The following is a 25,360-nucleotide window of genomic DNA, read 5'->3' on the forward strand; positions in this document are numbered from 1 at the left end:
ATCCCCGAAGAACAATATCCTCTCAACGTCTTTACTATTTGCCAATGAGACATCTTTTTTGCACGCGCCATTATATATCTTACTACTTAGTAGTAAGAAACTCAGAACGCAAAAGCAACATTGGCATCTTATATTTACACTTACAGGTATACACACTTAACGATCTCCTTTATCCCTATTTAGGACAGAACCAGTCGAAACCTCGATGGACTATCTCGGAGGAATACTGGCGAACCCGGCACTCAGAACGTTAACGTTCTCTCCATCGATATGTCGGACTAAATGTGACCATTTAGGACCTTGATAATACTATTGAATGATTTACAATAGTTATTTCTAATTTTTTGGGTGGATCTTGATCTCTTAGACAAAATAGGGAAATTTCGCCCGAAATTCCGAGACCCGAAACCCGAATAGCTCGGCCTTGGAGCTTCATGTCATTGTTTCATGCGCGGTTCACAATTATCGTCTGTAAAAGGCAGAAGGTACATTTCCATACTATACAGCCTCCAGTATCTATTCAAATACATGCTACATGACTAGAGGAGTACAGGTTACCCTAAGCCGAGGCAGCATACTCTGTGTTTCTAGAACAACACAATCAATACAGGCCTACCACCTCACATAAATAGATACTAATACTACGAACATAGCACCCTACACTAGAAGCTCCCCATCCTGCTACAGTGCTTACGATCATCCTCGAACGAACTCAGCTATCAGACACGGGCTGCGTAGCCCCAAATCCAACACAGTTTGCCGGGGTTGGATTCCATGAAGCGCTAGTCATGACTGTGAGGCTCGTTGCCCCTTTTCTGTTCCTTCTCTCTCACACAGACATGGTGTCCGAGTTGCTTTCGGTCAACCCGCTCGTTAAAACCAACATCTGAGATATCCAAATCTACCCCTGAGAGTGGCTTAGCTCGGCTCCCTGCCAGGGATGCACCTTTGTAAGCAAGCGAACGTAGAACATCAAACTAGTCTAGCTCACACGGTTTAATGTTTGGAGAAGACTGGTCCGACGTTTCAGATGTATCTATACTTAGATAGACTCGACTCTAGTCAACAGGCATCTGGAAACAAAGCTTCGCTTCTAGTTTATGTGGTAGGAAGCCATATTCGCTGTGTAAGACTAGACATCATACTATGTAGTGACAGGAAACTAGCCCCTCCGACTCCGCGGAGATCAGCCCAACACTACTTACTGTGCACACTGCACAGAATTCAGAGTTAGTATCCACCAAGGAATGAAAGCACGGTGTACACAAAAGAAACGGATAACAGCACTGCGTCACAAACCGCACGGGCAAGACGAAGTAGTCTAAGTACTACCGTATGTCTTTTGTGTATGTGCTTCTGAGCATAAGCGGGCCTGTTGGGGACGGCTAATACGTAAGTTGATGTAGACTCTATATAAAGACACGTCATCAATGTCTTGTCCGATGAATTGGTATGGATACCACAGGCAGTCGACTGCAAAGAATGCGTAGGTAAGTTATCGATTGTATTGACATGTAATGTAGGGCAGAAAATATAGGGATATAGACTGGCAAATAATCACTGGGTTCTGAGGTAGTAGCTAAATGCCGTGTATACTCTAACTAGTAACTGCTGTATACAAGGCATTGGTGAGATTGAGAAATACTTAGCCGATGAGGTCTGGTCAAGTGGGTTTCTGGGGCTACCGGGGGTTGCGTTATAGATATGTGAGGGGGAAGTTTGCTTAGTATGAGAAAATAATAGTACTAAGTAGGGTGGTGGGATAAATGATCGAGGAGTGATAGTGTCATGGTATACTTCATGAAGTTAGTTTGTCGAGAATTTCGCTAGTGATGGAGGAATACTACTACTAGATCTTGGCTGACTCTAATCTATATTTGTTAGTAGGCCATCGAGTACTTACTAGTATTCGACTAGGATCATGATGGAATTTGGAGAAACCAGGCGAACAAAACAGGCTGGTAGAAATATCATGTTCACTCATATATAACAACCATCATGAGTGCCGTTGTAGGATCCTAGGAAGACATGCGATCGCAATATTAAGTAGCGATACTACTGGAACGACGGAAATATACGAAATGGTTAAATGCAAGTATAATTAGGTAGTATTGAATAAGTCACTTTGTACCTCATGGTTTAGCATTCGTCTACTTGGCGAACTGTTCCTCCAAAATGCATCTCTAGTCCGACAAACAGTAGCCACACCATAAATATGACATTGTCCAACAAGCATAAACATGACAATTACCTAATTATGAACCACCATTCACAAACAATCTTATACCCTCAAGAAACCCAGCCTAAACTCGAGAAAAACCAAATCATGAAACAATCACTAGACACCACGGTTAACAACTCATGGCCCAGGCCCTAGCAAGGAACCAGAAAACCAGGAAGAGTGGCGTAGCCGAGAGACACGCAATCCGTGGTTCTGCACTCGTAAGTAACTTAGGGCCAGGAGCACCAAAAATAGGACGAGCCTTTCCGCCAGACCCAAGGTTGAGGCGGCGTCAGCGGGTTAGGACCCTGTGGATGTATGGATGGATGATCCGATACTACGGTGTTGCTTTGCTTCCCTTTGATCGCTCAAGGAAGAACGGAAAAAGCATGGAGAATTGCATTGTCGTGGAATCCTTTTTTCTCCGCCCACAGGGTATGATGGAAGGAGGGAGGGAAATGCACGGGGCTGGGGAGGAGAGGAGAGGAGCAGTTGATCAATGGGGTCCGGACGTCATGATGCGCAAGTCACGGACGGGCAAAAGTCTGATGATCTGCCTTTTTTCGCTTGGGGGTGGTTGATCAGGGATGCGGGATGCGGTGGCATCTTAGGAATTTTAACTACGATGTCCGTGTGTCTGGGAAGTGGGAAGGTCGTCCGAGACATGTGGTAGCAGGTATATATCCTGTGTAATAAGGGAAGGATGAGACCTGGAATAGCATGAAATATTTTGTTTCTTCCTGCAAGAGAAGAAGGATTGGTTTGTAGTTGATTAAATCGGAAAGAGGTGGTAGGTACTAGATTGATTTGGTTTCTGGAAGATTGGGCAAGGAGGCGGCTGTGCAGACAGACCAGATTTACCCCCTCGCCAAACTATCTAATAGTAGATTAAAAAGAAGCAGCCCATAGTTAAGCCCTCGACGGCAGGCTTGCTGTTAGTGGCATTCCGGGAACGCCCTCTGGGGCGCCCTACCGCACGCACTAACACTTATGTCAATCAAACAAGAGACATACGAGTACGATCCGCTGTCCTATTCCGTTGATCTTCCAGATCAACAGTTATTAACACGGTTCCAAGGTAAAACCACGCATGAGCAATGACCCAACTCTCTGCCGTTTCTGTATCCCATTGAGGCAAGTTATCTGCAATCTGACATGCGACAGGATCGAAATTTCCACGCGCCTGACGGAGTACTACAGGGGAATTACTCAGCAAGCTCAGGTTACCGTGTTACACACGGGGTTCAGGCACAGGGTCCAGGTCCACGGTTGAAACACAAATAGATCGGTCGGAAGATAACCTATGCTGCGAGATTTGACAGTTCTAGTTGATCGATAAACGACCTGACATCTCATATGTACGGGGTTTGGAGAGACCGATGCTGTCTTTCTAGATGTTGGCAGATGAAGAGATTTTTTTTCTTGCTTCTTCTTTCCTATGTTGCATTGTCCTCTTATGCTTGCGCTGGATGGAGGTACGCACCTCGACGTTTCAGTTGCAGTAGTGCGTATCATTGGGTCGTCGCAACAACTCGTGGGAAAGCCAAGTTATTAATAGCATCGATGTAAAGTATTCCGATCCAGGCGGTGAGCGGGGGAACAAGAAAAAAAAGAAATGAAGCAGGAGGGGCAAAAGAAAGCACAACAAAAAGTCTGTTCTTCGACAACAGCTACAAAGTACTTTGTTAGGTGCGTGGATGAACTACTACTGGGTCAAGGTGGCAGTAAGACCAGGAAGCGAGTGCTGATGTAGATCTCCTCGCACATACAGCACAAGACACGATGGACTGTGTACTCACTCATACTGTGTACTGTGTGTGTAGTCCACTTCCACGGCATTGCGATCACGACGAACAGCGGCAGACATTACATAGATAGATCCACTGACATTGAATTTTAACCTCTACGAGGCTGCAGGTTGCACCCCACAAGCAAGCACGGAGGATGATAATTTCGTAATGCCGTAGGAGGACGGAACCATCCATGATTGCCAGCCGTTTTTGCACCCCCGGGCGCCATAAAATTTGCTCTGGCCCGCCCGATGCTAGACAAATCAGAGTGCGGCCCGGCGGGTAAAGGAAAGCATAAGTAGGCATCCGCATTTGGCCAGACCCAACCCCCTGAGGGACGCGCGTGCACCCACTGGAGTCCGACTGAAGGTGAGCCTTGGGACTTGGGGCAAAGAAAAAGGCAAATAATATGACTTCAAGTTGGTACCGACAGACTGGCAGCAAAGTAGCCAGTTGGTTCTAGTTCGTAATCAGGTAGACATTGGCTCCGATCATTCCTGGTGTGGCAGCTGCACAGCGGGACAGAGCCCTAGTATATGAGGTCGGCAGCTGAGCAGGATGAGTGACCTGCTCTTCTTTATGCTTTCTGACCTCCTATGAAACGTGTGATCATTTCAGTGAGAAGAAATCAAGGAGAGTTTGATTCATGCGTATAAGTGATTGGTCCAAACTGAGGTCAATTTACTGGTCATTATCATCTGTCAACCATTCTTATTGTCTTGGCTATTGTTCATGATTACTAGTAATATTGTTCCTGCGTGCTTGAAGTACCATTACTACTACTAGTACTTCATCTCCATCCATCCCCATCCATCAAATACCGACCTGATACCGTATTGTACATACTCCGCCCGGCGGTGGTTCGACTCCACTTTCCCGTGACAGAGTGCCATTGAGTCTTGTGATTGGTGAGATTGAGGGCGGCCCCCGAGCTGAGTCAGCGCAGAGGAGGGTCCCGGGCGGTTTCAAACCATTTCAAACCAATTCAAACGACAGCATTCCATTCCCGGCCGTCTCTCCTGCGACCCCAAAGAGCTGAAATCCCCTGAAGAAAATAATACACACACGTCCAACTCGCTGTGACTGTGTTGTGTCTGGTGTTTCTCGAAGGGAGGACGTCGCTTTCTCTTCTTTCTTCTCTCTCTCTTCCCTCTTGTCTGGATCTTCTTGTTACTTCTTCCTCTTCTTCTTCTTTTCTTTCTCTCGTTGCATCCCTCTCTTTCCGCCAATTCGACCTTGCGCACCCCCCGTCTCCCCAGAGGGTGCGAAACACCTCTCCCCTCTTTTCCCTCCCCTTCCCGCTTTTTTTTAGGGAGACTCAGGCAACCATCTTATCCCATCTTCCAGTCCCCTTCCCCGTGTGTCGTTCTTCCAACTCCAACAACCACCAACCCCCCGGCCATACTGTGTGTCGCCATCCCACGCTCGCTTTTGTTGTTATTTCGACTTCCAACTACCACACTCTCTTGAAAGTCTTTATACTACTACTACAGTCGACACTCATTTTATATATCGCATTCTCTTTTTACAATCGTTCTTTCAAACCCGACGTAACCTCGTTTCATCCGCTCTTTTTGTTCCAGTATCCCGGAAAGCAAGCGCCCTGGGCTACCAATGACGTGGTGAACCGTAACCGCAACAGGATCCCACCCCCCATCGAGCGATAATCCTTACATACTACCCTATCCGACTCTTCCTTCTACGATCCTACCCTCCGCGATTTCCACTGCGGTACCACTCCCTCCCCTACAGCTTCCGCCGACTTCCTACACGACCGCATCCGGCCGCGCCAAGCTGGTGCTCTGGAGTACCACCTTATTGTTCGATCAACTTGATTTTTTATCCCCGCGGCTCCCGCACTGGTCGACGGGCGCTCTCGTTATTTCCTACGAATCGACAGTTTGTCGGCCACATAGCTTGCCAAAATGCGATTAATATCCATGTTCATAGGCCTTCTGGTCGTCCTGCTTAACTCCCCGCAGGCCGCCGCCACCAAGCTCATCGAATCCAATGCCCTGAGTATTTGCCAGGACAGTTCGAATTTCACGGCCACTTACTTCAGTGTTACTTTCACCCCCGGCAACCGCTCGCTCACCTTCAGCTTCGATGGAGTGTCTGCAATTTCTGGAAAGGTCACTGCAGAGCTCGTGCTCGAGGCCTACGGTATCCAGGTGTTGACCAAGACTCTCGACCCTTGTGAGATGGATCTTACTGGACTCTGTCCCATGAATGCGGGCACGATCGATGTTCCGAAAGCCGTCATTACCCTGCCTGAGTCCGTGGTCAAGTCCATTCCGAGTAAGTGATCTCCCGTCATCGGCGGCCCCTTTGAGTGAGCCCTAGTTCACTAACCACCTGCGCTTAGACATTGCATACACTGTCCCGGATCTTGATGCCAACGTGCGCATCTATATCAACTCCACCACGACCGGTGAAGCCATTACCTGTGTGGAAGCATCCCTCTCCAACGGCAAGACAGTTTATCAGAAGGGCGTTGGCTGGACTACAGCCATTATCTCCGGTCTCGGGTTGGCTGCCTCTGCCATCACCTCGGGATTGGGACACTCGAACACGGCTGCTCACGTCGCAGCTAACGCGCTCTCTCTCTTTGGTTTCATGCAGTCTCAAGCAATGATTGGTATGACATCCGTCGCAATGCCTCCGATCGTGGAGTCTTGGACCCAGAATTTCCAGTGGAGTATGGGTATCATCCATGTGGGCTTCCTGGAAACCATCTGTACATGGTACCAGCGCTCGACTGGAGGAACGGCTTCAACCCTTCTTTCAGACTTGTCCACTACGTCCGTTCAGCTGTACAGACGCAAGCGCTCCCTCGATGACGAGCCCATTGTCAGGAAGGCCACTGGGTATTTCAAGCATTGGCAGAAACGTGCTGATGCCAGTACCCAAACTGCCACGGATTCTAGCGTCATTGTTCGTGGTATTGAGCGTGTTGGCTTCAAGGCTGGAATTGAAACCACGAATATCTTCCTGACCGGTCTTATCTTCTTCGTTGTATTCGTTGCGCTGGTGATGGCCCTTGTCGCTATTTTCAAACTTGGCTGTGAGGTCCTTGCTAAGAACGGCAGGATGAAGGGAGACAAATTCCAGGAGTTCCGTAACGGATGGAAGGTTGTCGCACGTGGAATTCTGTTCCGACTCACGCTAATCGGTTTCCCTCAAATGTGTGTACTCTGCCTGTGGGAATTCACCCGGGTCGACTCAGCTGCGGAGGTGGTTCTTGCTGTGATCATGTTCCTTTCGGTGGTTGCAGCGCTGGGTTGGGCAGCACTGAAAGTGTTGCGTCTAGCCAAGCGATCTGTCATCATGCACAAGAACCCGGCTTATATCCTCTACTCTGACCCTACCTGCTTGAATAAGTGGGGATTCTTGTATGTTCAGTACCGCGCAACTGCGTACTACTTCATCGTCCCGTTCCTGGGCTATATTTTGATCAAGGGCCTGTTCATTGGATTGAGTCAGCCCGCTCCGGTCGTGCAAACCATCGCTCTTGTCATCATTGAGGCTGCTATGCTTATTGCTGTCAGCGTCCTCCGGCCCTGGATGGACAAGAAGACCAATATCTACAACATTTCGATTGCCGCCATTAACTTCCTCAACACGATTTTCCTGCTATTCTTCTCGGATGTGTTCAACCAACCTGGAATTGTCACTGGTGTTATGGGTGTTGTTTTCTTCGTATACAACGCTGTTTTTGCTCTGGTGTTGTTGATCCTGGTCTTGATCGCATCTGTTTACGCCATCGTTTCCAAGAACCCCGACACGCGGTACCAGCCCATGAGAGATGACCGGGGTTCTTTCATTAAGAACGGGGGTCAGTTGACCACCGAACTGGATGCTCTGGGTGCTACCGCCCGTGGGGACATGAAGGGGTCACCTTACCAATCCAGTCCGTTTGAGGATGACAATACGTCCTTCTCGAGTGGAAACGGTGCCAGTGTTAGCCGTCAGAATCTCGAAGCCCCTGATGCCACGACACACCAGACCGCTCGTCATTCCCCGGTCTCTCCTGTCGACCCGTCTTTGCCGCTATTCCCTAGCGACAATTCGGCCCGCAATGGCCCTCCTGCCTACGATGCTAATTTCGGGCGTTCACCGTCTCCTGTACCACGGAACTACAATAGCTCCCCCTTCCAAAACCCACATGCATACCGGCAACAAAACAACCCGAGCCCATGGCAACGGGGAGCAGGTTACGACCACTGAAAGACTTAATATGATTGCTTTCTAGCCTTGCTTGAGATGAAGTTATGGCTTAGTGCGGGCATGGGTTGATTCTTCGGGCCCTATTCTAGCTTTCCACTGACTGCATCCTCCCTCCCCCGCGCTATGTGCGTTTTTTTGCTTTTTTTATATTGCGATTCCTCCCATTTGCTTGCCTATATGCTCTTGGCTACCATTCCTTGTCGTATACTATGATATACAGGAAAATTTCTTGTTTCTTCTTTTCTTTCTCCCAATTCCTCTGGCTCTCACATCCGAATCCTTATTAAAGGCAATCCACCTTTCATTTCCTTCCTCCCTTTTCTCTCTCGATTTATTTTCACCGCTGGCGTTCTGAAATACTGGATCTGGAGATCGGTACTTGGGTTTTGTGTGGACTACGTGAAGTGTTCCTTTTATTTTATTAGCTGGCAGGGGGTCTGTCTACTTGTCTGATCCGATATCCCTGTATTATTCTTGTGATTTCATCGTGTATGGAAAGAAATCATAATGCTATGCCTGAGTTGCATTGACCTTATATCCTAGAGCTATCTAGTAGTTTCCATTGTAACATGTTTACAACATTCTATCAAGGTTATCGTAGCACTAATTGAAGAAGCTTCATAGGTAGTGGTACCATGCAACTCACATACGCATCATGACAAAGTAAACAGAGAAATCCATCCAATAAATCCTTTTATTCATATTCTGTTGATTTACCAACTTTTTCTTTCCTTTTCAATCAAACAAAAGAAAAGAAATATTGCATAACCGAATCCCCATAGATAGAACGCTGGTATGGAATCACTTGAAAGAAGAAACAGAATCTAGACAAAACATATAGAAAAGAAAAATGAAAATGAGAAACCCCCGTAGTAAATAAATCAAGCAACACATGATACAGATAAAACATAAGGTAAGATACTACTACCCACCATCACCGTTTATCACCCAATCCCGGAGGCGGACCAGGCAACCCGGCGCCCATACCGGGCGGTGGTGCGTAACCACCATCCTGTCCCGGCGGTCCGGCTATACCGGGTGTAGGACTGGGGCTGTATCCTGCTGGGGCTTGACCTGGAGGAGGGATCGGGGGGAACCCGGCAGCAGCAGCACCGGGGGGAGGAGTCGGGAAGTTAGGAGGGAATCCGCCAGGCGGAGGAGGGAAGCCCTGGGCGCCCGGGGGCATGTTGGGGAGAGGAGGGAGACCGGCAGGAGGGGCAGCGCCTGCTGGACCGGGGAAGGGAGGGGGGAAGGGGAGGCCTCTTGCTCCGGGGGCTGTTTTCATGGAGGTTAGATAGATGCTTTCTGGTGTTGGTTTGGTTTGTACGGGGATAGGTGTAACGTACGAGGAGGCATGCCCGGTGCGCCGGGTGCGCCCAGAGGAGGCATTCCGAACGGAGGGGGAGGGAGTTGACCTGGTCGACCTGAGGAGAGGATTGTTAGCTTGTTGATCGATGCAGTAGTGTGCATGTATGTAGTAGGTGGCGATGCATGACATACCAGGGAAGCCAAATGGAGGAGGGTAAGCTCCCGGAGGAGCCATCGCGGGGTTCGGGACAGCCTGGCCTTCGGCGGCGTAAGACGAGGTGATGGAATCGATGACCGATTGCGCCTTTTCTTGTCCGATTTCTGTGTCGCGTTAGCAGGACTCTTTCGAGGTGGTCTTGGGGTGGATGGGGCCGCCGTACGTTGGTAGTATTCCAGAACGTTTCTGAGGTGGTTACGTCCGGCGTTGTGCGCCTTGCGCACGCTCATCGAGTCGTGCGTGAGGTAGACATCGCAGTAGTCGCCTATATTCGATTGGAGACATTGGTCAGTGGGGATGTGACTTCGGAGGTGATGGCTGGATAGGAGGATGGAAGGAATTGCATGCGCGATGAACAAGTCCGCGGGTTGATGTGAAGGGGGTTGGGAGTGTCCTACAGAAGAGTAATCTCTTTGTCAGTATCAAGGGTCCATCAAAAGGTGAGGGGGAGACTTATATTTGGGCATTTTGGTATTCAGAGAGCAACTGCTCTTTGCAAGCGAATTGAGCTCGAGTTGGATGCGCGCAGGTGGCGCGGTGCGCGTGAGAGATGGCTCGGTTGGAAGTGTGCGATGGTGTATTGGCTGCACTTGTAGCGGTCTAGAAAAAGAAAGAGAAGCTGGAAAATGAATGGGCACAAAAAACCGTTGATGCTAGCTAGAGAGAAATCAATGGCGACGCACTGCTTGAGGCGGAGATCGCTGCGATATCAGGGCGGTCAGGTACGGCAATATACCAGGGACGTGATGTTGTGGCCTCAGGCAAAAAACATTTCTAACTATATCACCATGTTCACGTGTGCGAGAAGGTCGTTGCATGATAATCTGATAAGCTACTTGTCAGTCAATTGGTGTATAAATAGAATAAGCTGCGTAGGGACGGCCTTGTTATCATAGATCTTATACCAGGTAGTATTTTCTAAACAGATATAAAAAGGTGATTGTTTTACGTTTCCGTAATAGTAAACCGTCTAATTTTATTTATCTATTTGACAAAATGCTCGTCTTTTTGCAATTCTGCCAATCCTGATCCTATGGCCAACGAGCATTAGGAGTATGGGCGCCTCCACTATTCAGATGAGAGGTTAACATATGGGGAGCGCTGTACCGTGCCAGTCTGAGCGGGGGAAAGCCGTCATATTCAAAGATGTCTTCAGCGATTCCCAAGAGCAGCTCTGGCCACAGAATGACATCTTTCTCAGACAATAGCGGTTTTCTACCCACTAAGCGCTGGAACTCCAGCGTGACTGAAGGGCCTCGGACATCTGGAGGGTCATCTCCATAGCACACTTCAGTAGTTGAAATCAAGTCTGGGATATAAGCTGTCCCAAGTTGCGTTCCGGTGTTGGAAGAAACACTGGGCTTTGGGAAATACTTTTCGAATACTATACGCTTACTTTCTTTGTGCACACTGATCAAGATCACGATTCTCACTTGCCCGTTAGAGTTATTTATCCACCAGGAGGCACCTTGACGGAGTCTGGGGATCGATTCTGCTACCGCACTCTCAATGACGATCCTTGGCCAATCCTTATTCCTAGGCTCTACTAAGGGATGAGACCAACTATCGTCAGCTTCTTTCACGGAACCAGTAGGGCCAACGTGCATGGACGGCCATAGGCCAGGACGCTCCTCGATGTCGAGACTCATGATCCTTAACTGGGAGGTGATCTCTCGCCTGAATGCCATGCGAGCCACGTTCTGCCTTTGTATGGCGAGTTTGACAATGAGTGTTTCAATATCTGGGAAGTATGTAAACCTGACTGGATAACATAGCTCCTGGCGGTCCTTGACCAGGTGTTGCAAATTCTGTTCAGACACAGATCCTAGAGACAGGTATTGATCAATATCGTGCTCTTCAAGTGTAATAAAGGTGGCTTTTATTGTTTCCTTGAGCCTTTCAATGCTTTTGAATGCCTTTGGGGGATACCTCCCAGTCAAGGCAAGGTCGGCTGAGGGCAGAATAGTATACAAAGGTCCCGTTGATGGTAGACACTCATTACGGCCTGATTTTGAGGGTTTCTCCATCTCAGATGAGGTCAGACTTCTATAGCCAAGAGCGCATACTCGAGCTTCAAGAGACGAGAACCTGGCAGGCTAATCGGAGAGTAAAAGAAGAAAAAAGAGTCGAGGAAGTAATCTTCAGTATTTGTATAATATAAAAATGGCTATATTCGACGGAGTTAGCCGCAAGACACAGGCAGTTTATACTCAACCTAGGCAAAAGCCGATGTTTTATAGTTGTAGTCCGGACTGCTACTCCGTATATTCCTTTGGCCTCCAGCCAAAGTATACAACTTACCGCTCTACAGACCGCTCAGCACGGCAGAAACTAGTAAACCTCGATGAAAAAAGCTCGGATTTAGCGGATTTTGGAAACATACAGTCCCAGAACTTTGACCTGGGATTCTGTTAAAAATGGCGGTGGGCGGTGGCAGTATTATGTTGACTGAGGATGCTATGTATACTTGTGGAATGATTATACGTCTATAGTCATTGTCTACCCACGATACATTCATTTAAGTGTATATCTTGGCTGTTGTATGATGATTGCTAATACTAGTTGAGATTCGAGCTTTGGATATCTGAGTTGTAGTTGAAGTTGAGGGCAGGGCTGTCGACTAGGCTTTACCAAATGGCTACGGAAGCTGCTTGATCGTCTATAGTTTACATAACAAAGCGCTCAAATGTGCAATATGTTAAGGAGACTCCTTGCTTTTATTCTCCGTTCTATGATCCTGTTTCTTCGTAAAATTAATGCGAGGAGGTGATTAAGAAACAGGCAGTAGGATAACCGGTGATCTGGAATATATGGAGCAATTAGTGGAATTAAAGCATTACTACTTCTGGATCAGGTTCACTGCTGCATTCAGTCATTGTGATATTCATGGTGTCTGCATGTTCAGAAGAATTGCGTATCCTAGAAACCAGATTTTGACATGACAGACAAATACTAGTAAGACTGGTATGCATGGCTGCACTACCTAATGAGCCGCCCAACGGCCGATAAACGCAAGGGGAACTGTGTCAGAACTATGGGGTAGGACATAAGAAGATGCAGTTAATTTGTTGCCGTCACTATTGTATCCCCTGATCTTGTTGTAGTAACGGACTAGCAAGGGATTCGCAATGTCGTGACCGACGACTGCCTGAGCGACTCGCAAGGGACCAAGGGGCCAATGCGTAATGCCAGTTGCAAACTCTCGAAATGACTACAATGAATGATCTGGTGTATCATTATGTCCCCGTGTGCTGTGACTTGACCATAGAGAAGTGGCAAGATAGGAATGTTGGGAAATACGAGTGAGGGGTCACGACACCTGGACATGGTTGGGAAAGGAGCACACGAGCGACCTAGTCAGGCGGCGGCCGTGTCCAGAAGCATGGAAACTTCGACGACCTCCTGGCCACGTCTCCGGCGAGAAGGAAGCTGAAAGAAGGGGTACATCCTGCACGGAAAAATTACTCGTACGTCATGTCCCGGTGGTGGCAGTCAGCCGGGTGTGATGAGTGATGAGACCTGCATGGCTAGGATGCTCCGGGGTCGAAAATCCGGGGAAGCAACGACGTGTCCTCCAAAAGTTCTTCTGCCGTTTTCCTTTTTGCCTCGGGAACCAGAAGCGGGTTTGCAGGAACGACGGGAATGGCGGCCATTTGCCGGTCCAACCGGCTCGGTTGATGTGACCATTCAGGGGCTGAGATGATGAGTTGCTTTGTTAAGATGACTGTACCCCTGACCCCCTAAGAAAGGAGATGCATGCAGTCCGTGAGCGCTTCACTAGTCGAAGTCGTTGGTCCTTAGCATACATTTCATTTGACTAATGGTAATAGTCCTGACAGGTGGGGGATGATGAGCACTCTAGAAGAAATCACGATGGTCGGAGGGTGATTCGTGTCCTTGAGGCATTTCTGGTCGACTTCCCCTCTCGATCGTTCCAGATTTATGGAGTCATTTTTCTCTTTTTGGAGTGGCGCCCCCCTCGGCAGTCAGTGTCTGGGGAAGCTGTCCTGCTTGGGTTTAGCGCAGTGGATGGGCAGTGGGGTTCCTGAGGCATTCTTCAATATTTTCCGTTTGTGCCGTTCAGATCTCATGACAGCCAGGAGAGATCCCTCAAAATCCAGTCCCCCCAAAGTTCCTGCCATTGCCCCATGTCCAACGCACACCGGCCAACATCATACGAGTAGTCAATAATTTTCAACCAGCCAACACAGAAAGAAACTGGGGCGCAATGAGGGACAGTCAGATGGGGACCCGGATGATGCGGTGAGGGGCTGTTGTTTGATGATCTCCGCTAACCGTCTCCATACTGAAAGAGATTTCTGCACTAAAAATGGTCTCGACCGGTAGCCCCGGCAAAGTCTTAGTCACTCCCTGAAGGGAATCCCACGCTCCGCACCGGTCTTGACTTCAGATGTGACTTTCATGTAGAATGCCATCATCATCGTGCATACGGAGTTGGTTGGCCTGCCCCTTTGAGCCTTTAGCATTGGGCATCTTCCCCGGTACCTGCCTTTCCAGTAGACGCCGTTCAACATGTAGAAGAAGTAAGTCTGGTTAGCTGAGATTTGTGAACCGGGATTTGACTGGACGATGCCCTTTCGCCATGGTTGTGAAGAACAACACCCCCTCGGTACTGCCGGGGATCAGAGTTTAGCCATTAAACTTGACGCTTCCAATTTCAGATGCAGCACGAATAATGATGCAACTGTGCTGCTGCCGGTTTCAGGTAGCACCGGGGCCTAATAGTTGCGGGGAATAATAGTCATGGACTGGTAGAATATTCTTACCGGTTGACCGGCTGACGGTGAAGCCACGAGGGCTTGCCTTGAATATTGGGCATTACGGGATAGTAGAAGGGATGGTGCAAGTGGACAACGAACTCTTTGTAGCGCAAGAGTTCGTCAGTTACTCAGTTTAGTTTCTCTTGCTGGTACCGAAAAGAGTAAGTCCATAGGCAGTCCTGCCAAGCTAATAATAACCAGTCATTTTCTATCTATCTACGTGTTAGGAGTATACCAAGTAGAAACTATAGACAGTAATAGAAGACTATAGACGGGCTGTGTATTACTTCGTACATCCAAGACCAAGGAAGCAGCATCAACTCAGCCCCGGGCCCAAGCATACCATAGCCCCTTGGATACACCGAATTATTGCTATTATTGATGGCGAAATTGCGAGAGTCTTCCCCCTCATTCACCAGGATCGACCCAAATAGAATCAGAACAGGCCGCACGCAATGTGTTGGCCGATGACGCGTGACCGACTCAGCAATTTCCATTACCCCCAGGAAACCACCAGAGCCAGCCCTCGGGCACACCCATGGCTTGTGATTGGCTGTGGCGCCAATTTCTGTTACGTTTCGCCACGCCTTGGATTGGCGCCGTGCATGTCAGATGATCGCACAGAAATTCTTTAAAGCAGCCAGGATAGGCAGGGGCGGTGGGTCGGATATTGACCAATGATAGTGTTTAGAAGAGGGGCAGGTAGACAATGATTGGCTGTAAATGTTGCACGTTTTGGGTGCCGCCCTAACGGGGTGAAAATTTGCAGGGCTGAAAGCAGCGGTGATGATGGAGTAGCGCGCGCATAACCGCAGAATGCAGAAAGAGGGAAGGTTCAACCAAGTCACTACTAGTAACGAGTTATTGGGGATGAAATTTTCTGGGCAGCTCCACCCCAGCCAAGCGTGACCCTGGCGCGGTGCCTGGAAATGGAAACCACGCAGTGGCCATGGTGCAATCATGAGTCTGCCTGCCGTCACGAAGGGGGGCCGTCCTGACTCTTCCCCCGGTAACTCGCTGGGCCCGCCTCGTCTGCGTCCAACTATATAACTCCTTCCCCGCTGCGAGGCCTGGTTCCAGGCTATAGAAGTGGATTCTCATCAGCTCCAGTTTGAAGAGTCATTCATACCACTAAAAAAGAAACACACGAGGGAAATTTTTTAGTTTCTCCTCTCCTTTTTTAATAGTCTCGCTCCCAGACTGCTTCTGCTTTATTCCCCTTTGTCTGACTGTCTGCCCTACCACACCTTCACCAAACAAACAAGATTCTACCACTCTTCGCGAATCACTCGACCATAGGTCCCCATTGCCTATACACCTCGTCTCCAATTGACTCATATTGCGTCTACATGTTTATTACGCCATTATCGCAAATCGGATTGAGTTTCCGCGTTTCGAATAATTCGAGTAATTCGATATAGACCGCGAGTTTATACTTCCCGCATCGCAAGCGCTTTTGCACGCATCCTTAATAACATATCAACAAACACCACTTTACTACCTACCACAACCTATCACAACTCAATCACCATGCCTGCATCAGTGAATTACCGTGTCGTTGAACCGCATCCGTCGGTCCCTCATACCAGCCGCCCTGCTCTGCACACGGCTCGCGGAGGCGCTGGCAATGTCATCAACCTGAAGGGCACCAAGACCACCGACTCTCGCTCGGCTACTGGTCCTGCCTCTTTGACCCGCTTGGACTCGAATGTCCCCAGCACCTTCAAGTCCGGTCGTGGCGGTGCCGGCAACGTCCACAGCAGCAGCGAGCGCGCCATCTTCAGCTTCGACGAGGAGCTTGAGCGTGATCTCCGCCGTGCCGCCCCCGTCTACCACGTCGGCCGTGGTGGAGCCGGCAACATGGTCTTCAGCGACGACTCATCCAGCACCCTCAGCCGCAAGTTCTCCGGCAGCAGCTCGAGCAGCTCCGGTTCTGCTCGTGAACGGGCTCTCCGTGGTCTTGAGAAGGGCTGGGGCAAGCTCAGGGGCATGGCATAGGTATGAAGAGTCAGAGGGGAGTGAAACTGGGTTTCTTTCCGACCATCTTCAGCGCCATTTCCATTGTGCCTATTGCCGCCTACCAGCGTTGCATCAGCAGATCATGACTCACGAATTACGACCACCAAAAAAGTTTTTGTTTTTACTGTTCGATTCGACCTTCGAAGATTGCTACCTTCACCCCAATCATCTCATTCAACTACGCCTTTAATCCCTTTTGTCTCTCTTCAACACTCGATTGAATTAAGGGGTCTATTGTTCCCCCTCCAACTTCAGCTCTCTTCTCATCTTTTCTTTTCTATTTTCAACCTCCACATCAACACTTTTCAACATGATACCCCTTTAGCCATGGTCTCGTCTATATGCGCGGACATCAGCATGGCGTTGACATTGCCCTGTTCACTTGTTCCTTTGTGATTTGTTAGGACAATGACTGGATTTTGTCTTGTTTACAGCATAGGATCGATCACTGCATCACCGTGCTTCACTACCACAGCATATTGTGTCACTGGCCAATAGAGCCAAGATTTCCCATGTACCCTACTAGTTAACTGTGAAATCAAACCAAACAAAAACAACCCCAACCAAACCAAATTCTGTCCCATTGCGTACAAAGTAGTAGTAGTAGGTTGTGACACAACTAATGTTGGGAACAAATTGTGCAATCTCACGTAATGATGCCGAAACCGTCCGTTACACAAAACGTAACCACAATTACCTCACCAAACACCCTGGGACCGCGGAGCGCATCGTCAACGACTGTACCAGATCCATCTCGATGCGCCATCCCTTCAGCAAATGACGGGATCTCCGGTTTTTGATGTCGTGACTTGACATCATCAAACAATTCAATGACACGACTTGCCTTTTTCGATAACAAACATAAAATGTTCTTGACAATATCATTCTATGCAAGGGTTACAATGACGCTGGCCACCTACATTACTACACTCCTTGAGACAGTGGAGTTGGGTTGGGTTACCTTAGGTTAAAACTACTTGAAAGTGTTCTAGACTTTCTTCTTACACCAGATGCCCTGGAGGAGGAAGAGGTAAACAAATGCGCATGGATGTTTGGTTCGAGACTATGCATGTGGCTGGCTAGCTAACTATGTGTTGTACACTTCCTCGATGACTACGTAGTAGGTATTTGGCACTGCGTGAATATTCCTCATATTGTGGATGGATTGAGGCACAATCAACTGGCAATAGATCGCACTTGGATATACATAAATAAGCATATCTGGTAGAGTGACTTAAGACATACATGTCTAGGATTGTCACATGAAGATTTCAGTGACTTGAGGTTGTTGTTGCTGCTTCTAACTTAGACATCAAACGCTCTTTCCTCAACTGGTAACTACTTTTCCCGTTTCCATCCATCTCGCTGCTGATCTTGTTTATTACTTACCCAGTACCTCAGTCCTGCTACTACTGGAACCCCCCGACTATTGATCAATCACTAGGACCCAAAACACTCTGCTGGTTAATGATCACAAACCTACTTGTAGATCCGAATACCTCAACGGACAATTCATCCGCGTCCCTCAGAATGCATACTTGGACGTGCTACCTCCCGCATTCCAACCTCGTTGAGTGATATGATCATCAATCACTATGTCAGTGTGTCTTTCCCCATTGTTTGAGGGGTTACGCTCACATCTTCATCTTATTTGGAAGCTTAGGCGATGCAACGATGCCAATTAAACAAACAGCATGCTCCAGGAAAGGTTGACAGCTGTACTCTTTCCTAATACAAGTCACCAGTTGTTCTTACCTCGCGATTGTAAGGCTGAGAGAGAGAGACCTGTTCTTCCTGGCACCCTCGGCAAGAGCTCCAAAGACAGCGTGAGATTCCGCGGAATATTGTTACGAGGCACTCAACCATGCATACTGGACAGCCAGCGATGTGGTACAGAAACATTCCTTGAGACCACACCCGTTCCATGCGAGCTATAGGGGGAGTTTCTGTGCCCTCCTCAATATGGTAACTCTGGCCAAGAAGTGACTATTTCGCTGGGAAAACGGTAATCAGAGCAGATCTATTCGACAGGACGCAGAGCTCATGTGGCATGTTATAACTCACTATTCATGTAGTTACCGCTCTCAGCATTCAATTATATCGCGCTATACCCCTGTGCGCAATTTGAACCAATGTAGGGACTTGGTGAAACAAAAGAAGCTGAAATGTCTACTTCTCTATACCAATATGGCATCTATGGCACTTGGAGACTTTAGTGTCACTGTCATTCGAGAAGGGAAGCTACGGTACAGGCGCAGAGAGCATCAAATGGCATTCTTCCAAATAGCCCGAAATCCTCTTCGGTACGTCATATCACATACCAGTACCCAGAAGCCATAGACTGAGGGCCAAGACCGGACCTCTAATGTGACATTGTAAGTCTATGACACATTCTGACAAGCCATCCTCGCGGAAGCTACTAGTAACATTTATTTTGTTGTGACATATTGCACCACGCAATAGTCCTCCGGCTTTCAGGCTGCATTATACACTTAGTATACACTACAACAAACTATTCTCCCAGCCCCCATTCCAATAAGACGAGGTATGTATGCAGGGTATTGACAATCATCCTCAGAAATCCACATCCAGCATCCGTTCAACTCTTACCAATTATCTCCATCTCCTCATACATTACCCCTTGATACTATATTCTCCCCTCCTCTCCCATATCCACGAAGGACTCGAAGCACAGACCTCACTACATATCCATACTTCATTCCTGACCACCTCCAGAAGAAAGACCTTCTACCTCTCTCAATTCCTCCGACAACCCATCCTCAAAACCACCATGCTCTCTCAGAAACCCCTCGCAGTAACCCTCATCGCCATATCCACTGCACAAGCAATATGCAATAACAGCATGTACGAGATTGATTCAGGAGCATGCACCTGGGTAGGATCTGCACCATTCTGCCCCCAGGACATGGCAGACTATTGCGATACGATGGATACCCCCACAGGGGCAGTGAATCTGTGGGCTACCACTCGAAATCATGATTTAAGGGATCTTCTTGATCTGGGGTATATCACTCAAGAATGTTATGATAACTATGGGGGTAATTGCTTGGATGATGGCTGGAAGACTCTTTGGTGCGAGGGGGCGTGGCCTCAGTGTAGTGGATAAAGACAGGCCCCTAAAGCTTTGGTTGATGGTAGGTCAATCAAGAATTAATTTTTGTCTTTCACTTTTCTCCTTTACTTTCCACCATTCTTGAAGTTATTGCTTTTATTGGTGGTAACGATCAGATAGGGCTTTGTGAATGGGGCCTTTCTTGAGCATCTTTTATGTCAATTGCGGAGCTTCCAGGCTCCAGATTACTTGATCGACGGAGATGGTTTGTTGGGCATCGTATATTCTCATCTATCCATTCAATATGTACACAAAACTTCAGAATGTGGCACGCAATTTCAGCGAGAAATAAAGAGATATGAGGTAAGACAGGAAAAAGATAGAAGAAGTAAAAGCAAAATAGCATCTAGATTCATGTCTTTCCTCGTAATCCGGGTACATGTCGCTAGGTATGTATGGTTAGAGGCTAAGGGAAGCAGCATAAGATAAGGGGTAGATGTGCTAGTGAGCTCATCCGATGTGGGGAATAGACACAAAACACCGCTCATGGAAGATGTATCTCGCATCAGATAGTTTAATAGTTGAAGGGGTGAAAGCGTAGTATGAGTGGCAGATGGGTATGGCAGCTTGAACAATCGAGGCGAACAGAAAAGAGGGGTATCTATTAAAAGCTGCTGCTGACCATTGTGAGCATCACCATTGATGTCTTTTCTAGCTAGTAGCTTGCATGTTCAGTCTTTGCAGTAAAACGTATCCTGTCGCGGAGTGTGCGAGCTGCAGGTGCGGAAGTGGATACGTCGATCGTGCAGGTCCCTGATGTTGGTTTCATCCGAAAAGGCAAGCACCTTTAAGCGAACTTTCGGTGGATGATCTCGGGGTCTTCGTGCCATTCGTCTGCGCTCACCCACATCTGTTGAAGGAGTTAGCTGAAGGGTCCATGATTTAGGGTGATGAGGTGGAAACCTACCTTCCGGAAGGTGCTCAAGCCAGCAAGAATACCACCTCCGATCCATGTCGTGTACTTCCGTTCCGCGGGGGCTGAGATTCGGATCTTCATATCCTCCACGGCCAGACGCTTAATCTCGCGCATCAACCGGTCCGGGAAATTCTTGCACAGCGTTGATCCACCAGACAGGACGATGTTGAGGTAGAGAGATTTCCGCAAATCGAGATCCGTCCGGGTAATGGCATCCTGCACGATCTGATGTACACCAGGGTATTCCAAGCCAATAAGTTCCGGATCGAAGAGAATCTCGGGGGCGCGGTAGCGTTCTTGTCCGATCTGTCATAGTTCGCCATTAGAAACCCAATTCAACCCGATCAGCACAACTTAGGGAGAAAGTACCTTGATTTTATGCCCATCAGGCAGCGCATAGTCGACGGACTTCGTCTCTGACTTGTGATAGCTATTCATCCAGTCCTTCTCCTCTCGCTTCGGATCCAGCGAAACGTAGCAAACCTTCTCCTTGATCATGCGGACAACCTCCTTCTCCGCACTGGTATGCAGCACATGTCCATTCTTTCGTAACAGTAGTTGCAGCTGCTCCGTCACATCCCGACCCGCCACATCAATCCGCCGTATACTGTTCGGGATCGCGAAACCTTCAAACACCGGTACCGCATGGGACACACCATCCCCTGAATCGAGAACCACACCCGTTGTCCGACCGGACGCGTACAATGACAGCACAGCTTGAATCGAGGTGTACAGCGCCGGAACGTTAAAGGTCTCGAACATGATTTGGGCGGCAGCGTCGCGGTTCTTGCGTGGGTTGAGCGGTGGCTCCGTCAGGAGCACGGGGTGTTCTTCCGGCAGCGTTTTCAGCTCGTTCTCGTACACGTAGTGCCAGATTTTCTCCATATCATCCCAGTCTGTTACGATTCCATGTTCCAGAGGGTAGCGAATCTTAAGCAAGCCGCGCAGTTCTTGAGCTCGTTGTCCGATAAAGACGTCGCCCTCGAGACCGCCGGCCATCACCCGCGGATGTTTGGGCCGGCCCACGAACGAGGGGAAGTAGCAGGAGGGGATCTCCTCACCGGCAAAGCCGGCGCGGATGGTCCCGCTGCCATTGTCGATGACGATCGGAGCGTTGTGGAGGGTGGCTTCTGCCATTGCGTGGAGAGAATGTTGGGGATTGGGGATCGGGGAAGAGGGAGGAGAGATCGAAGGGCGCGGGTGTTTTGTTGTCGTCAAAGGCACGGAGAGGCCCCGCGGCCTGGTCGGTTGCTCGGCGAGGACGCGGAATTCGAACGATGTCGCAGGACTTCTCCCGGTAGAGTGCTTGAGCTCGATTGCTCTTCTGCGAGGTCACGAAGTAGAGCAAACCAGGCCGGAGGGAAGGATAGCTGCGGGTTGTTCTGCGCGTATGTTTTTGGGGTCGAGGAATGGAAAGCACAGACCAGCACCGCTCCAAACTCTCGGAAATCCCAACTATAACTCTATCTAGTATCTACAACCCATCACAGTAGGGTAGAATGCATTACAATCATCATGCTTTGCTCGCCATATGGCCAACTGATAAAGACATAAAAATGCTTGATTTCTTCAATCGTCCCAAACGGATTCGCTACTCCTACAGATACATTCCCAATAAGCTATATCTAAAGCGATGTTAAGCCACCATTCAGCGGATTGTCCAAGACACTGACGAGTCCAGTCGTGAGTAAAACCGTCCGTTCTACCTTCCATGGCTGTTGGGTCTCAAGGCTCCTCATTGCTCAAGGCTCACGGCCAGCTATGATGATTTCCATAGTCATGATAATTATAATCGTACCACATAGTGGCGGTCTCATCCCAAACAACTTACAGATGTATCGCTTTCAATGCGCCCGGCAGAGTGGATTCGACCGGTGCTAGTGATAAAGACCCAAAGGCGGGCTTCAATCTAAGAAGCCCAGTTCGTCAGACATCACGCTCTCCAGCGTTGGCTGGCGCCGCTGGCTTACTCCACACACAGGCGGCCAAGCCAGCATCTGAGCTCGCAGCTTTTCTGCACGAGCGAGTGCGCTCGAAATTTCCCTGAAAAAGGAGTGAGCTCGTCTATGTCACCCGATCCTGATGACTGAAGAAGCAGCGTACCAGTAGTTGCTGGCGACAACATATCCCTGCTTCTGCAGTTCCTGTGCCAGTTCTTCCTGGTGATTATCCTTCAGGGTTGGGTTCGGTACAACAACAAGTGGCACACCAAGCCGTAATGCTCCAAGAATACTTCCCGATCCTGGACCCAAACCATGTCAGCCACCTCAATCAGGCATTGGAGATACTGTAGACATGGGCATTACCAGCGTGGCTGATGATTAGTCCCCCGACTCGACCCTCAGACGGATCAGCCCGAGCCAAACCCATCTCCTCGTCTAATCCAGCCTGGTTGAAGTCGAATCCGGCGATTTCAAGTCCATGTCGGCTTTCACTATCAGGAGGGCATCTGTTCTGGAACTCATCCCAAAGAGCCTGGCCGTCCTTTCCATATTGCACAAGTAGGTGGGTAAACCCTAGTTTCTGTAATGCCAGCAGACACTGGTCTGCGAGTACCGACTGTAAAAGAAGATGAAAAGAAGCTGTAGCACCCACAGTCACGAAGCAGACCTTTGTAGTGGCATTTGGTTGGAGAGGGGACGGCATGATGGTTAGTTAGTAGGCGGGTGATATCCGCACGGAACAAGACTCAAACGTGGCCAGTCTTGCCAACCATATCAGCCTCTAGGGAATATAGACAGTGCCGTAGTATTCATAGACTGGCACCCAACATGCCAGACTCTAGATGGAGTTGGCGCGGAAAGATGCAAAGGCAAGTACGAAGTTGCAGTTGAGGTAAGTAGTTCCAGCCAATTGTTCGGCGGTGAAAGTCACTGCCTTCCCGAAACGGTTTAGTGGCACGCGGCGATGGAAGGAAATGAAAAACATCCGCCGAACTTCCTCCACTGCGCCTCTCATTCCCAATATCCCCAGACTTTCCCCTCCCCCAATGGCCTCAGTAGCTCGGTCGCTGGGCCGCTCGGCCTTCTTCCTGGCCCGGAGAGGGCCTATCTTCACCCCCGTCCGCCAATTCTCCGCGACGCCCATCTCCCTCGTCTCAGAAGATCCGCCCGTCCCTGAGGAGCCCAAGCGCCCTCGTCCGCAGGACCTGCCCCCGGCACCCGAATACTCGCCTGATTTCCTCTCGAAAGAGGAGCGGGAGCAATATGACTTGATGTCTCCGGAAGAGCGAAAGGCGTTCGACGAAGCGAACCGTGCTCTTGTCTCCGAATACAACGACCCCCAGGCCCGTGCCGCCATGTTCGCCGAGCTCGACAAGGAAGTCTTCCAGATCGAAAGAGAAACACATATGCGTTTCGAGGCCCCGAGAGTCAGATCGAACGGCTTCTGGGCGGAAGACGAACCAGATGATCTGGCTCTCGTTGAGGACGGCGATGAGGATTTCAACGATGACGAAATGACGAGCATGGCCTACGCACAACTCGAACAGCATCGTGAAATCAGAGAATACGCTCGAATCGCCGCTTGGGATATGCCATTGCTGAGCGGTATGCAGCCACACCTACACCCAGACCCCACATAGTTTCCCCCTCATGTCAGACACAATCCCTTTGCTGATAACCCGCAATAGAGCTCGCCAAACCCTTCACCCTCCCCCCCGAATCTCACATCCTCCGCTTCCGCTACACAACATACATGGGCGAGCAGCACCCCGCCGAACCCAAGGTCGTTGTGGAGTTGTCCTCCAAAGATCTGACACCCAAATACCTCACCGAAGCGCAACGCCAGACCTTCCTCAAACTCGTCGGTGTCCGCTACAACCCCCAAACCGATATTGTGCGCATGTCTTGCGAGAAATTCCCGCTCCGCGCCCAAAACAAGCGCTACCTTGGTGACACCATCAAGTCGTTGATCAAGGAAGCGAAGGAGGGCGACTCGTTCGCCGACGTCCCTCTCGATCTGCGTCACCACAAGCCCAAGGTTACGCACCGCTTCCCCGAGTCTTGGGTTATGACACCCGAGCGCAAGAAGCAGCTGGAGGCTACTCGTGCTGAGAGACAGCGTCAGGAGCAGGAGCGGGTGGACGGCAATAAGGTCGTTCTGCAGGCGGCGCGGACCCTGCCGGCTTTGAACCCTGCGTTGAACGCAAAGGCCACGGAAGAGCGGGAGAAGGTTGCAGTGAAGGTCAATGCAAAGGCTCAGAGGAAGAGGGTTCGGTGAGCTGAGCATTGAGCTGTGATGAGTTCTGGAGGGAATTCTAGGGAAACAAACACCACGCCTCACTTCCACCATGATCGTTATCATTTACGAGAAACGGAGGGAGTATGTCCATATGGTAACCTGATGTGTCTGTTTTCGAGGGTATACTGTAGTATTTTCTTTGACCTGTGTAAGCTCAGACAAAACAGGGCGGCGCATATTTCGCAAGGTTGTATTAGACACATTTATTTTATGTCAATGTATTATATCTCATTCATCGTTAACTAGCACTTCCTCTACTTATTATAACTGCATGAATCCTGATACTGTCTGATTGGACCTAATAGCATCGGGGGATGATACACTACGTTGCAACGGCTCTGTTGACTTTACATTCCATATATTATGAGGTTCTGATATGTTCCTGGTACTATAGACATGATATATGCTATAATATCCAGCATACCAAACCGTTTCAACAAAGGAAAAGAAAACTAGAGGAACAGAGCAAGCAAAGGTAGTAAAAACACACGGAAAAGAAGAGACGA

At 49.1% G+C, this 25,360-nt stretch overlaps 7 protein-coding genes across 7 annotated transcripts; 3 read left to right on the forward strand and 4 right to left on the reverse strand.

Moving 5' to 3' along the window:
- Positions 1 to 5,936: 5,936 nt before the first annotated feature.
- Positions 5,937 to 8,238, forward strand: AtWU_05712 (transient receptor potential ion channel family protein; the record flags this gene model as incomplete). Its single annotated transcript, XM_035500822.1, has 2 exons — positions 5,937 to 6,309; positions 6,377 to 8,238. The coding sequence occupies 2 exons, from the start codon at positions 5,937 to 5,939 to the stop codon at positions 8,236 to 8,238; spliced, it is 2,235 nt and encodes a 744-aa protein (XP_035356715.1).
- A 934-nt stretch (positions 8,239 to 9,172) lies between these two features.
- Positions 9,173 to 9,993, reverse strand: AtWU_05713 (putative U1 snRNP complex component Yhc1; the record flags this gene model as incomplete). The annotated part of the gene is made up of 4 exons (XM_035500823.1): positions 9,173 to 9,513; positions 9,585 to 9,662; positions 9,739 to 9,867; positions 9,927 to 9,993. 4 exons carry the CDS (start codon positions 9,991 to 9,993, stop codon positions 9,173 to 9,175), a joined length of 615 nt encoding a protein of 204 aa, XP_035356716.1.
- Positions 9,994 to 10,794: 801 nt separating this feature from the next.
- AtWU_05714 (major facilitator superfamily protein) lies at positions 10,795 to 11,790 on the reverse strand (the record flags this gene model as incomplete). The annotated part of the gene is made up of 1 exon (XM_035500824.1): positions 10,795 to 11,790. One exon carries the CDS (start codon positions 11,788 to 11,790, stop codon positions 10,795 to 10,797), a length of 996 nt encoding a protein of 331 aa, XP_035356717.1.
- A 4,284-nt stretch (positions 11,791 to 16,074) lies between these two features.
- On the forward strand, positions 16,075 to 16,542 carry AtWU_05715 (DUF3602 domain-containing protein; the record flags this gene model as incomplete). The annotated part of the gene is made up of 1 exon (XM_035500825.1): positions 16,075 to 16,542. One exon carries the CDS (start codon positions 16,075 to 16,077, stop codon positions 16,540 to 16,542), a length of 468 nt encoding a protein of 155 aa, XP_035356718.1.
- Positions 16,543 to 20,483: 3,941 nt separating this feature from the next.
- Positions 20,484 to 21,749, reverse strand: AtWU_05716 (actin-related protein ArpA; the record flags this gene model as incomplete). The annotated part of the gene is made up of 3 exons (XM_035500826.1): positions 20,484 to 20,546; positions 20,604 to 20,918; positions 20,982 to 21,749. 3 exons carry the CDS (start codon positions 21,747 to 21,749, stop codon positions 20,484 to 20,486), a joined length of 1,146 nt encoding a protein of 381 aa, XP_035356719.1.
- A 598-nt stretch (positions 21,750 to 22,347) lies between these two features.
- alg13 (N-acetylglucosaminyldiphosphodolichol N-acetylglucosaminyltransferase catalytic subunit ALG13) lies at positions 22,348 to 23,258 on the reverse strand (the record flags this gene model as incomplete). The annotated part of the gene is made up of 5 exons (XM_035500827.1): positions 22,348 to 22,371; positions 22,444 to 22,521; positions 22,583 to 22,655; positions 22,716 to 22,854; positions 22,919 to 23,258. The coding sequence occupies 5 exons, from the start codon at positions 23,256 to 23,258 to the stop codon at positions 22,348 to 22,350; spliced, it is 654 nt and encodes a 217-aa protein (XP_035356720.1).
- A 343-nt stretch (positions 23,259 to 23,601) lies between these two features.
- Positions 23,602 to 24,833, forward strand: AtWU_05718 (mitochondrial 37S ribosomal protein mS35; the record flags this gene model as incomplete). Its single annotated transcript, XM_035500828.1, has 2 exons — positions 23,602 to 24,160; positions 24,244 to 24,833. 2 exons carry the CDS (start codon positions 23,602 to 23,604, stop codon positions 24,831 to 24,833), a joined length of 1,149 nt encoding a protein of 382 aa, XP_035356721.1.
- Positions 24,834 to 25,360: the final 527 nt, after the last annotated feature.

The sequence above is a fragment of the Aspergillus tubingensis genome (genome assembly GCF_013340325.1).
Source record: "Aspergillus tubingensis WU-2223L DNA, scaffold_7, whole genome shotgun sequence".
Taxonomy (NCBI): Eukaryota; Fungi; Ascomycota; class Eurotiomycetes; order Eurotiales; family Aspergillaceae; genus Aspergillus; species Aspergillus tubingensis.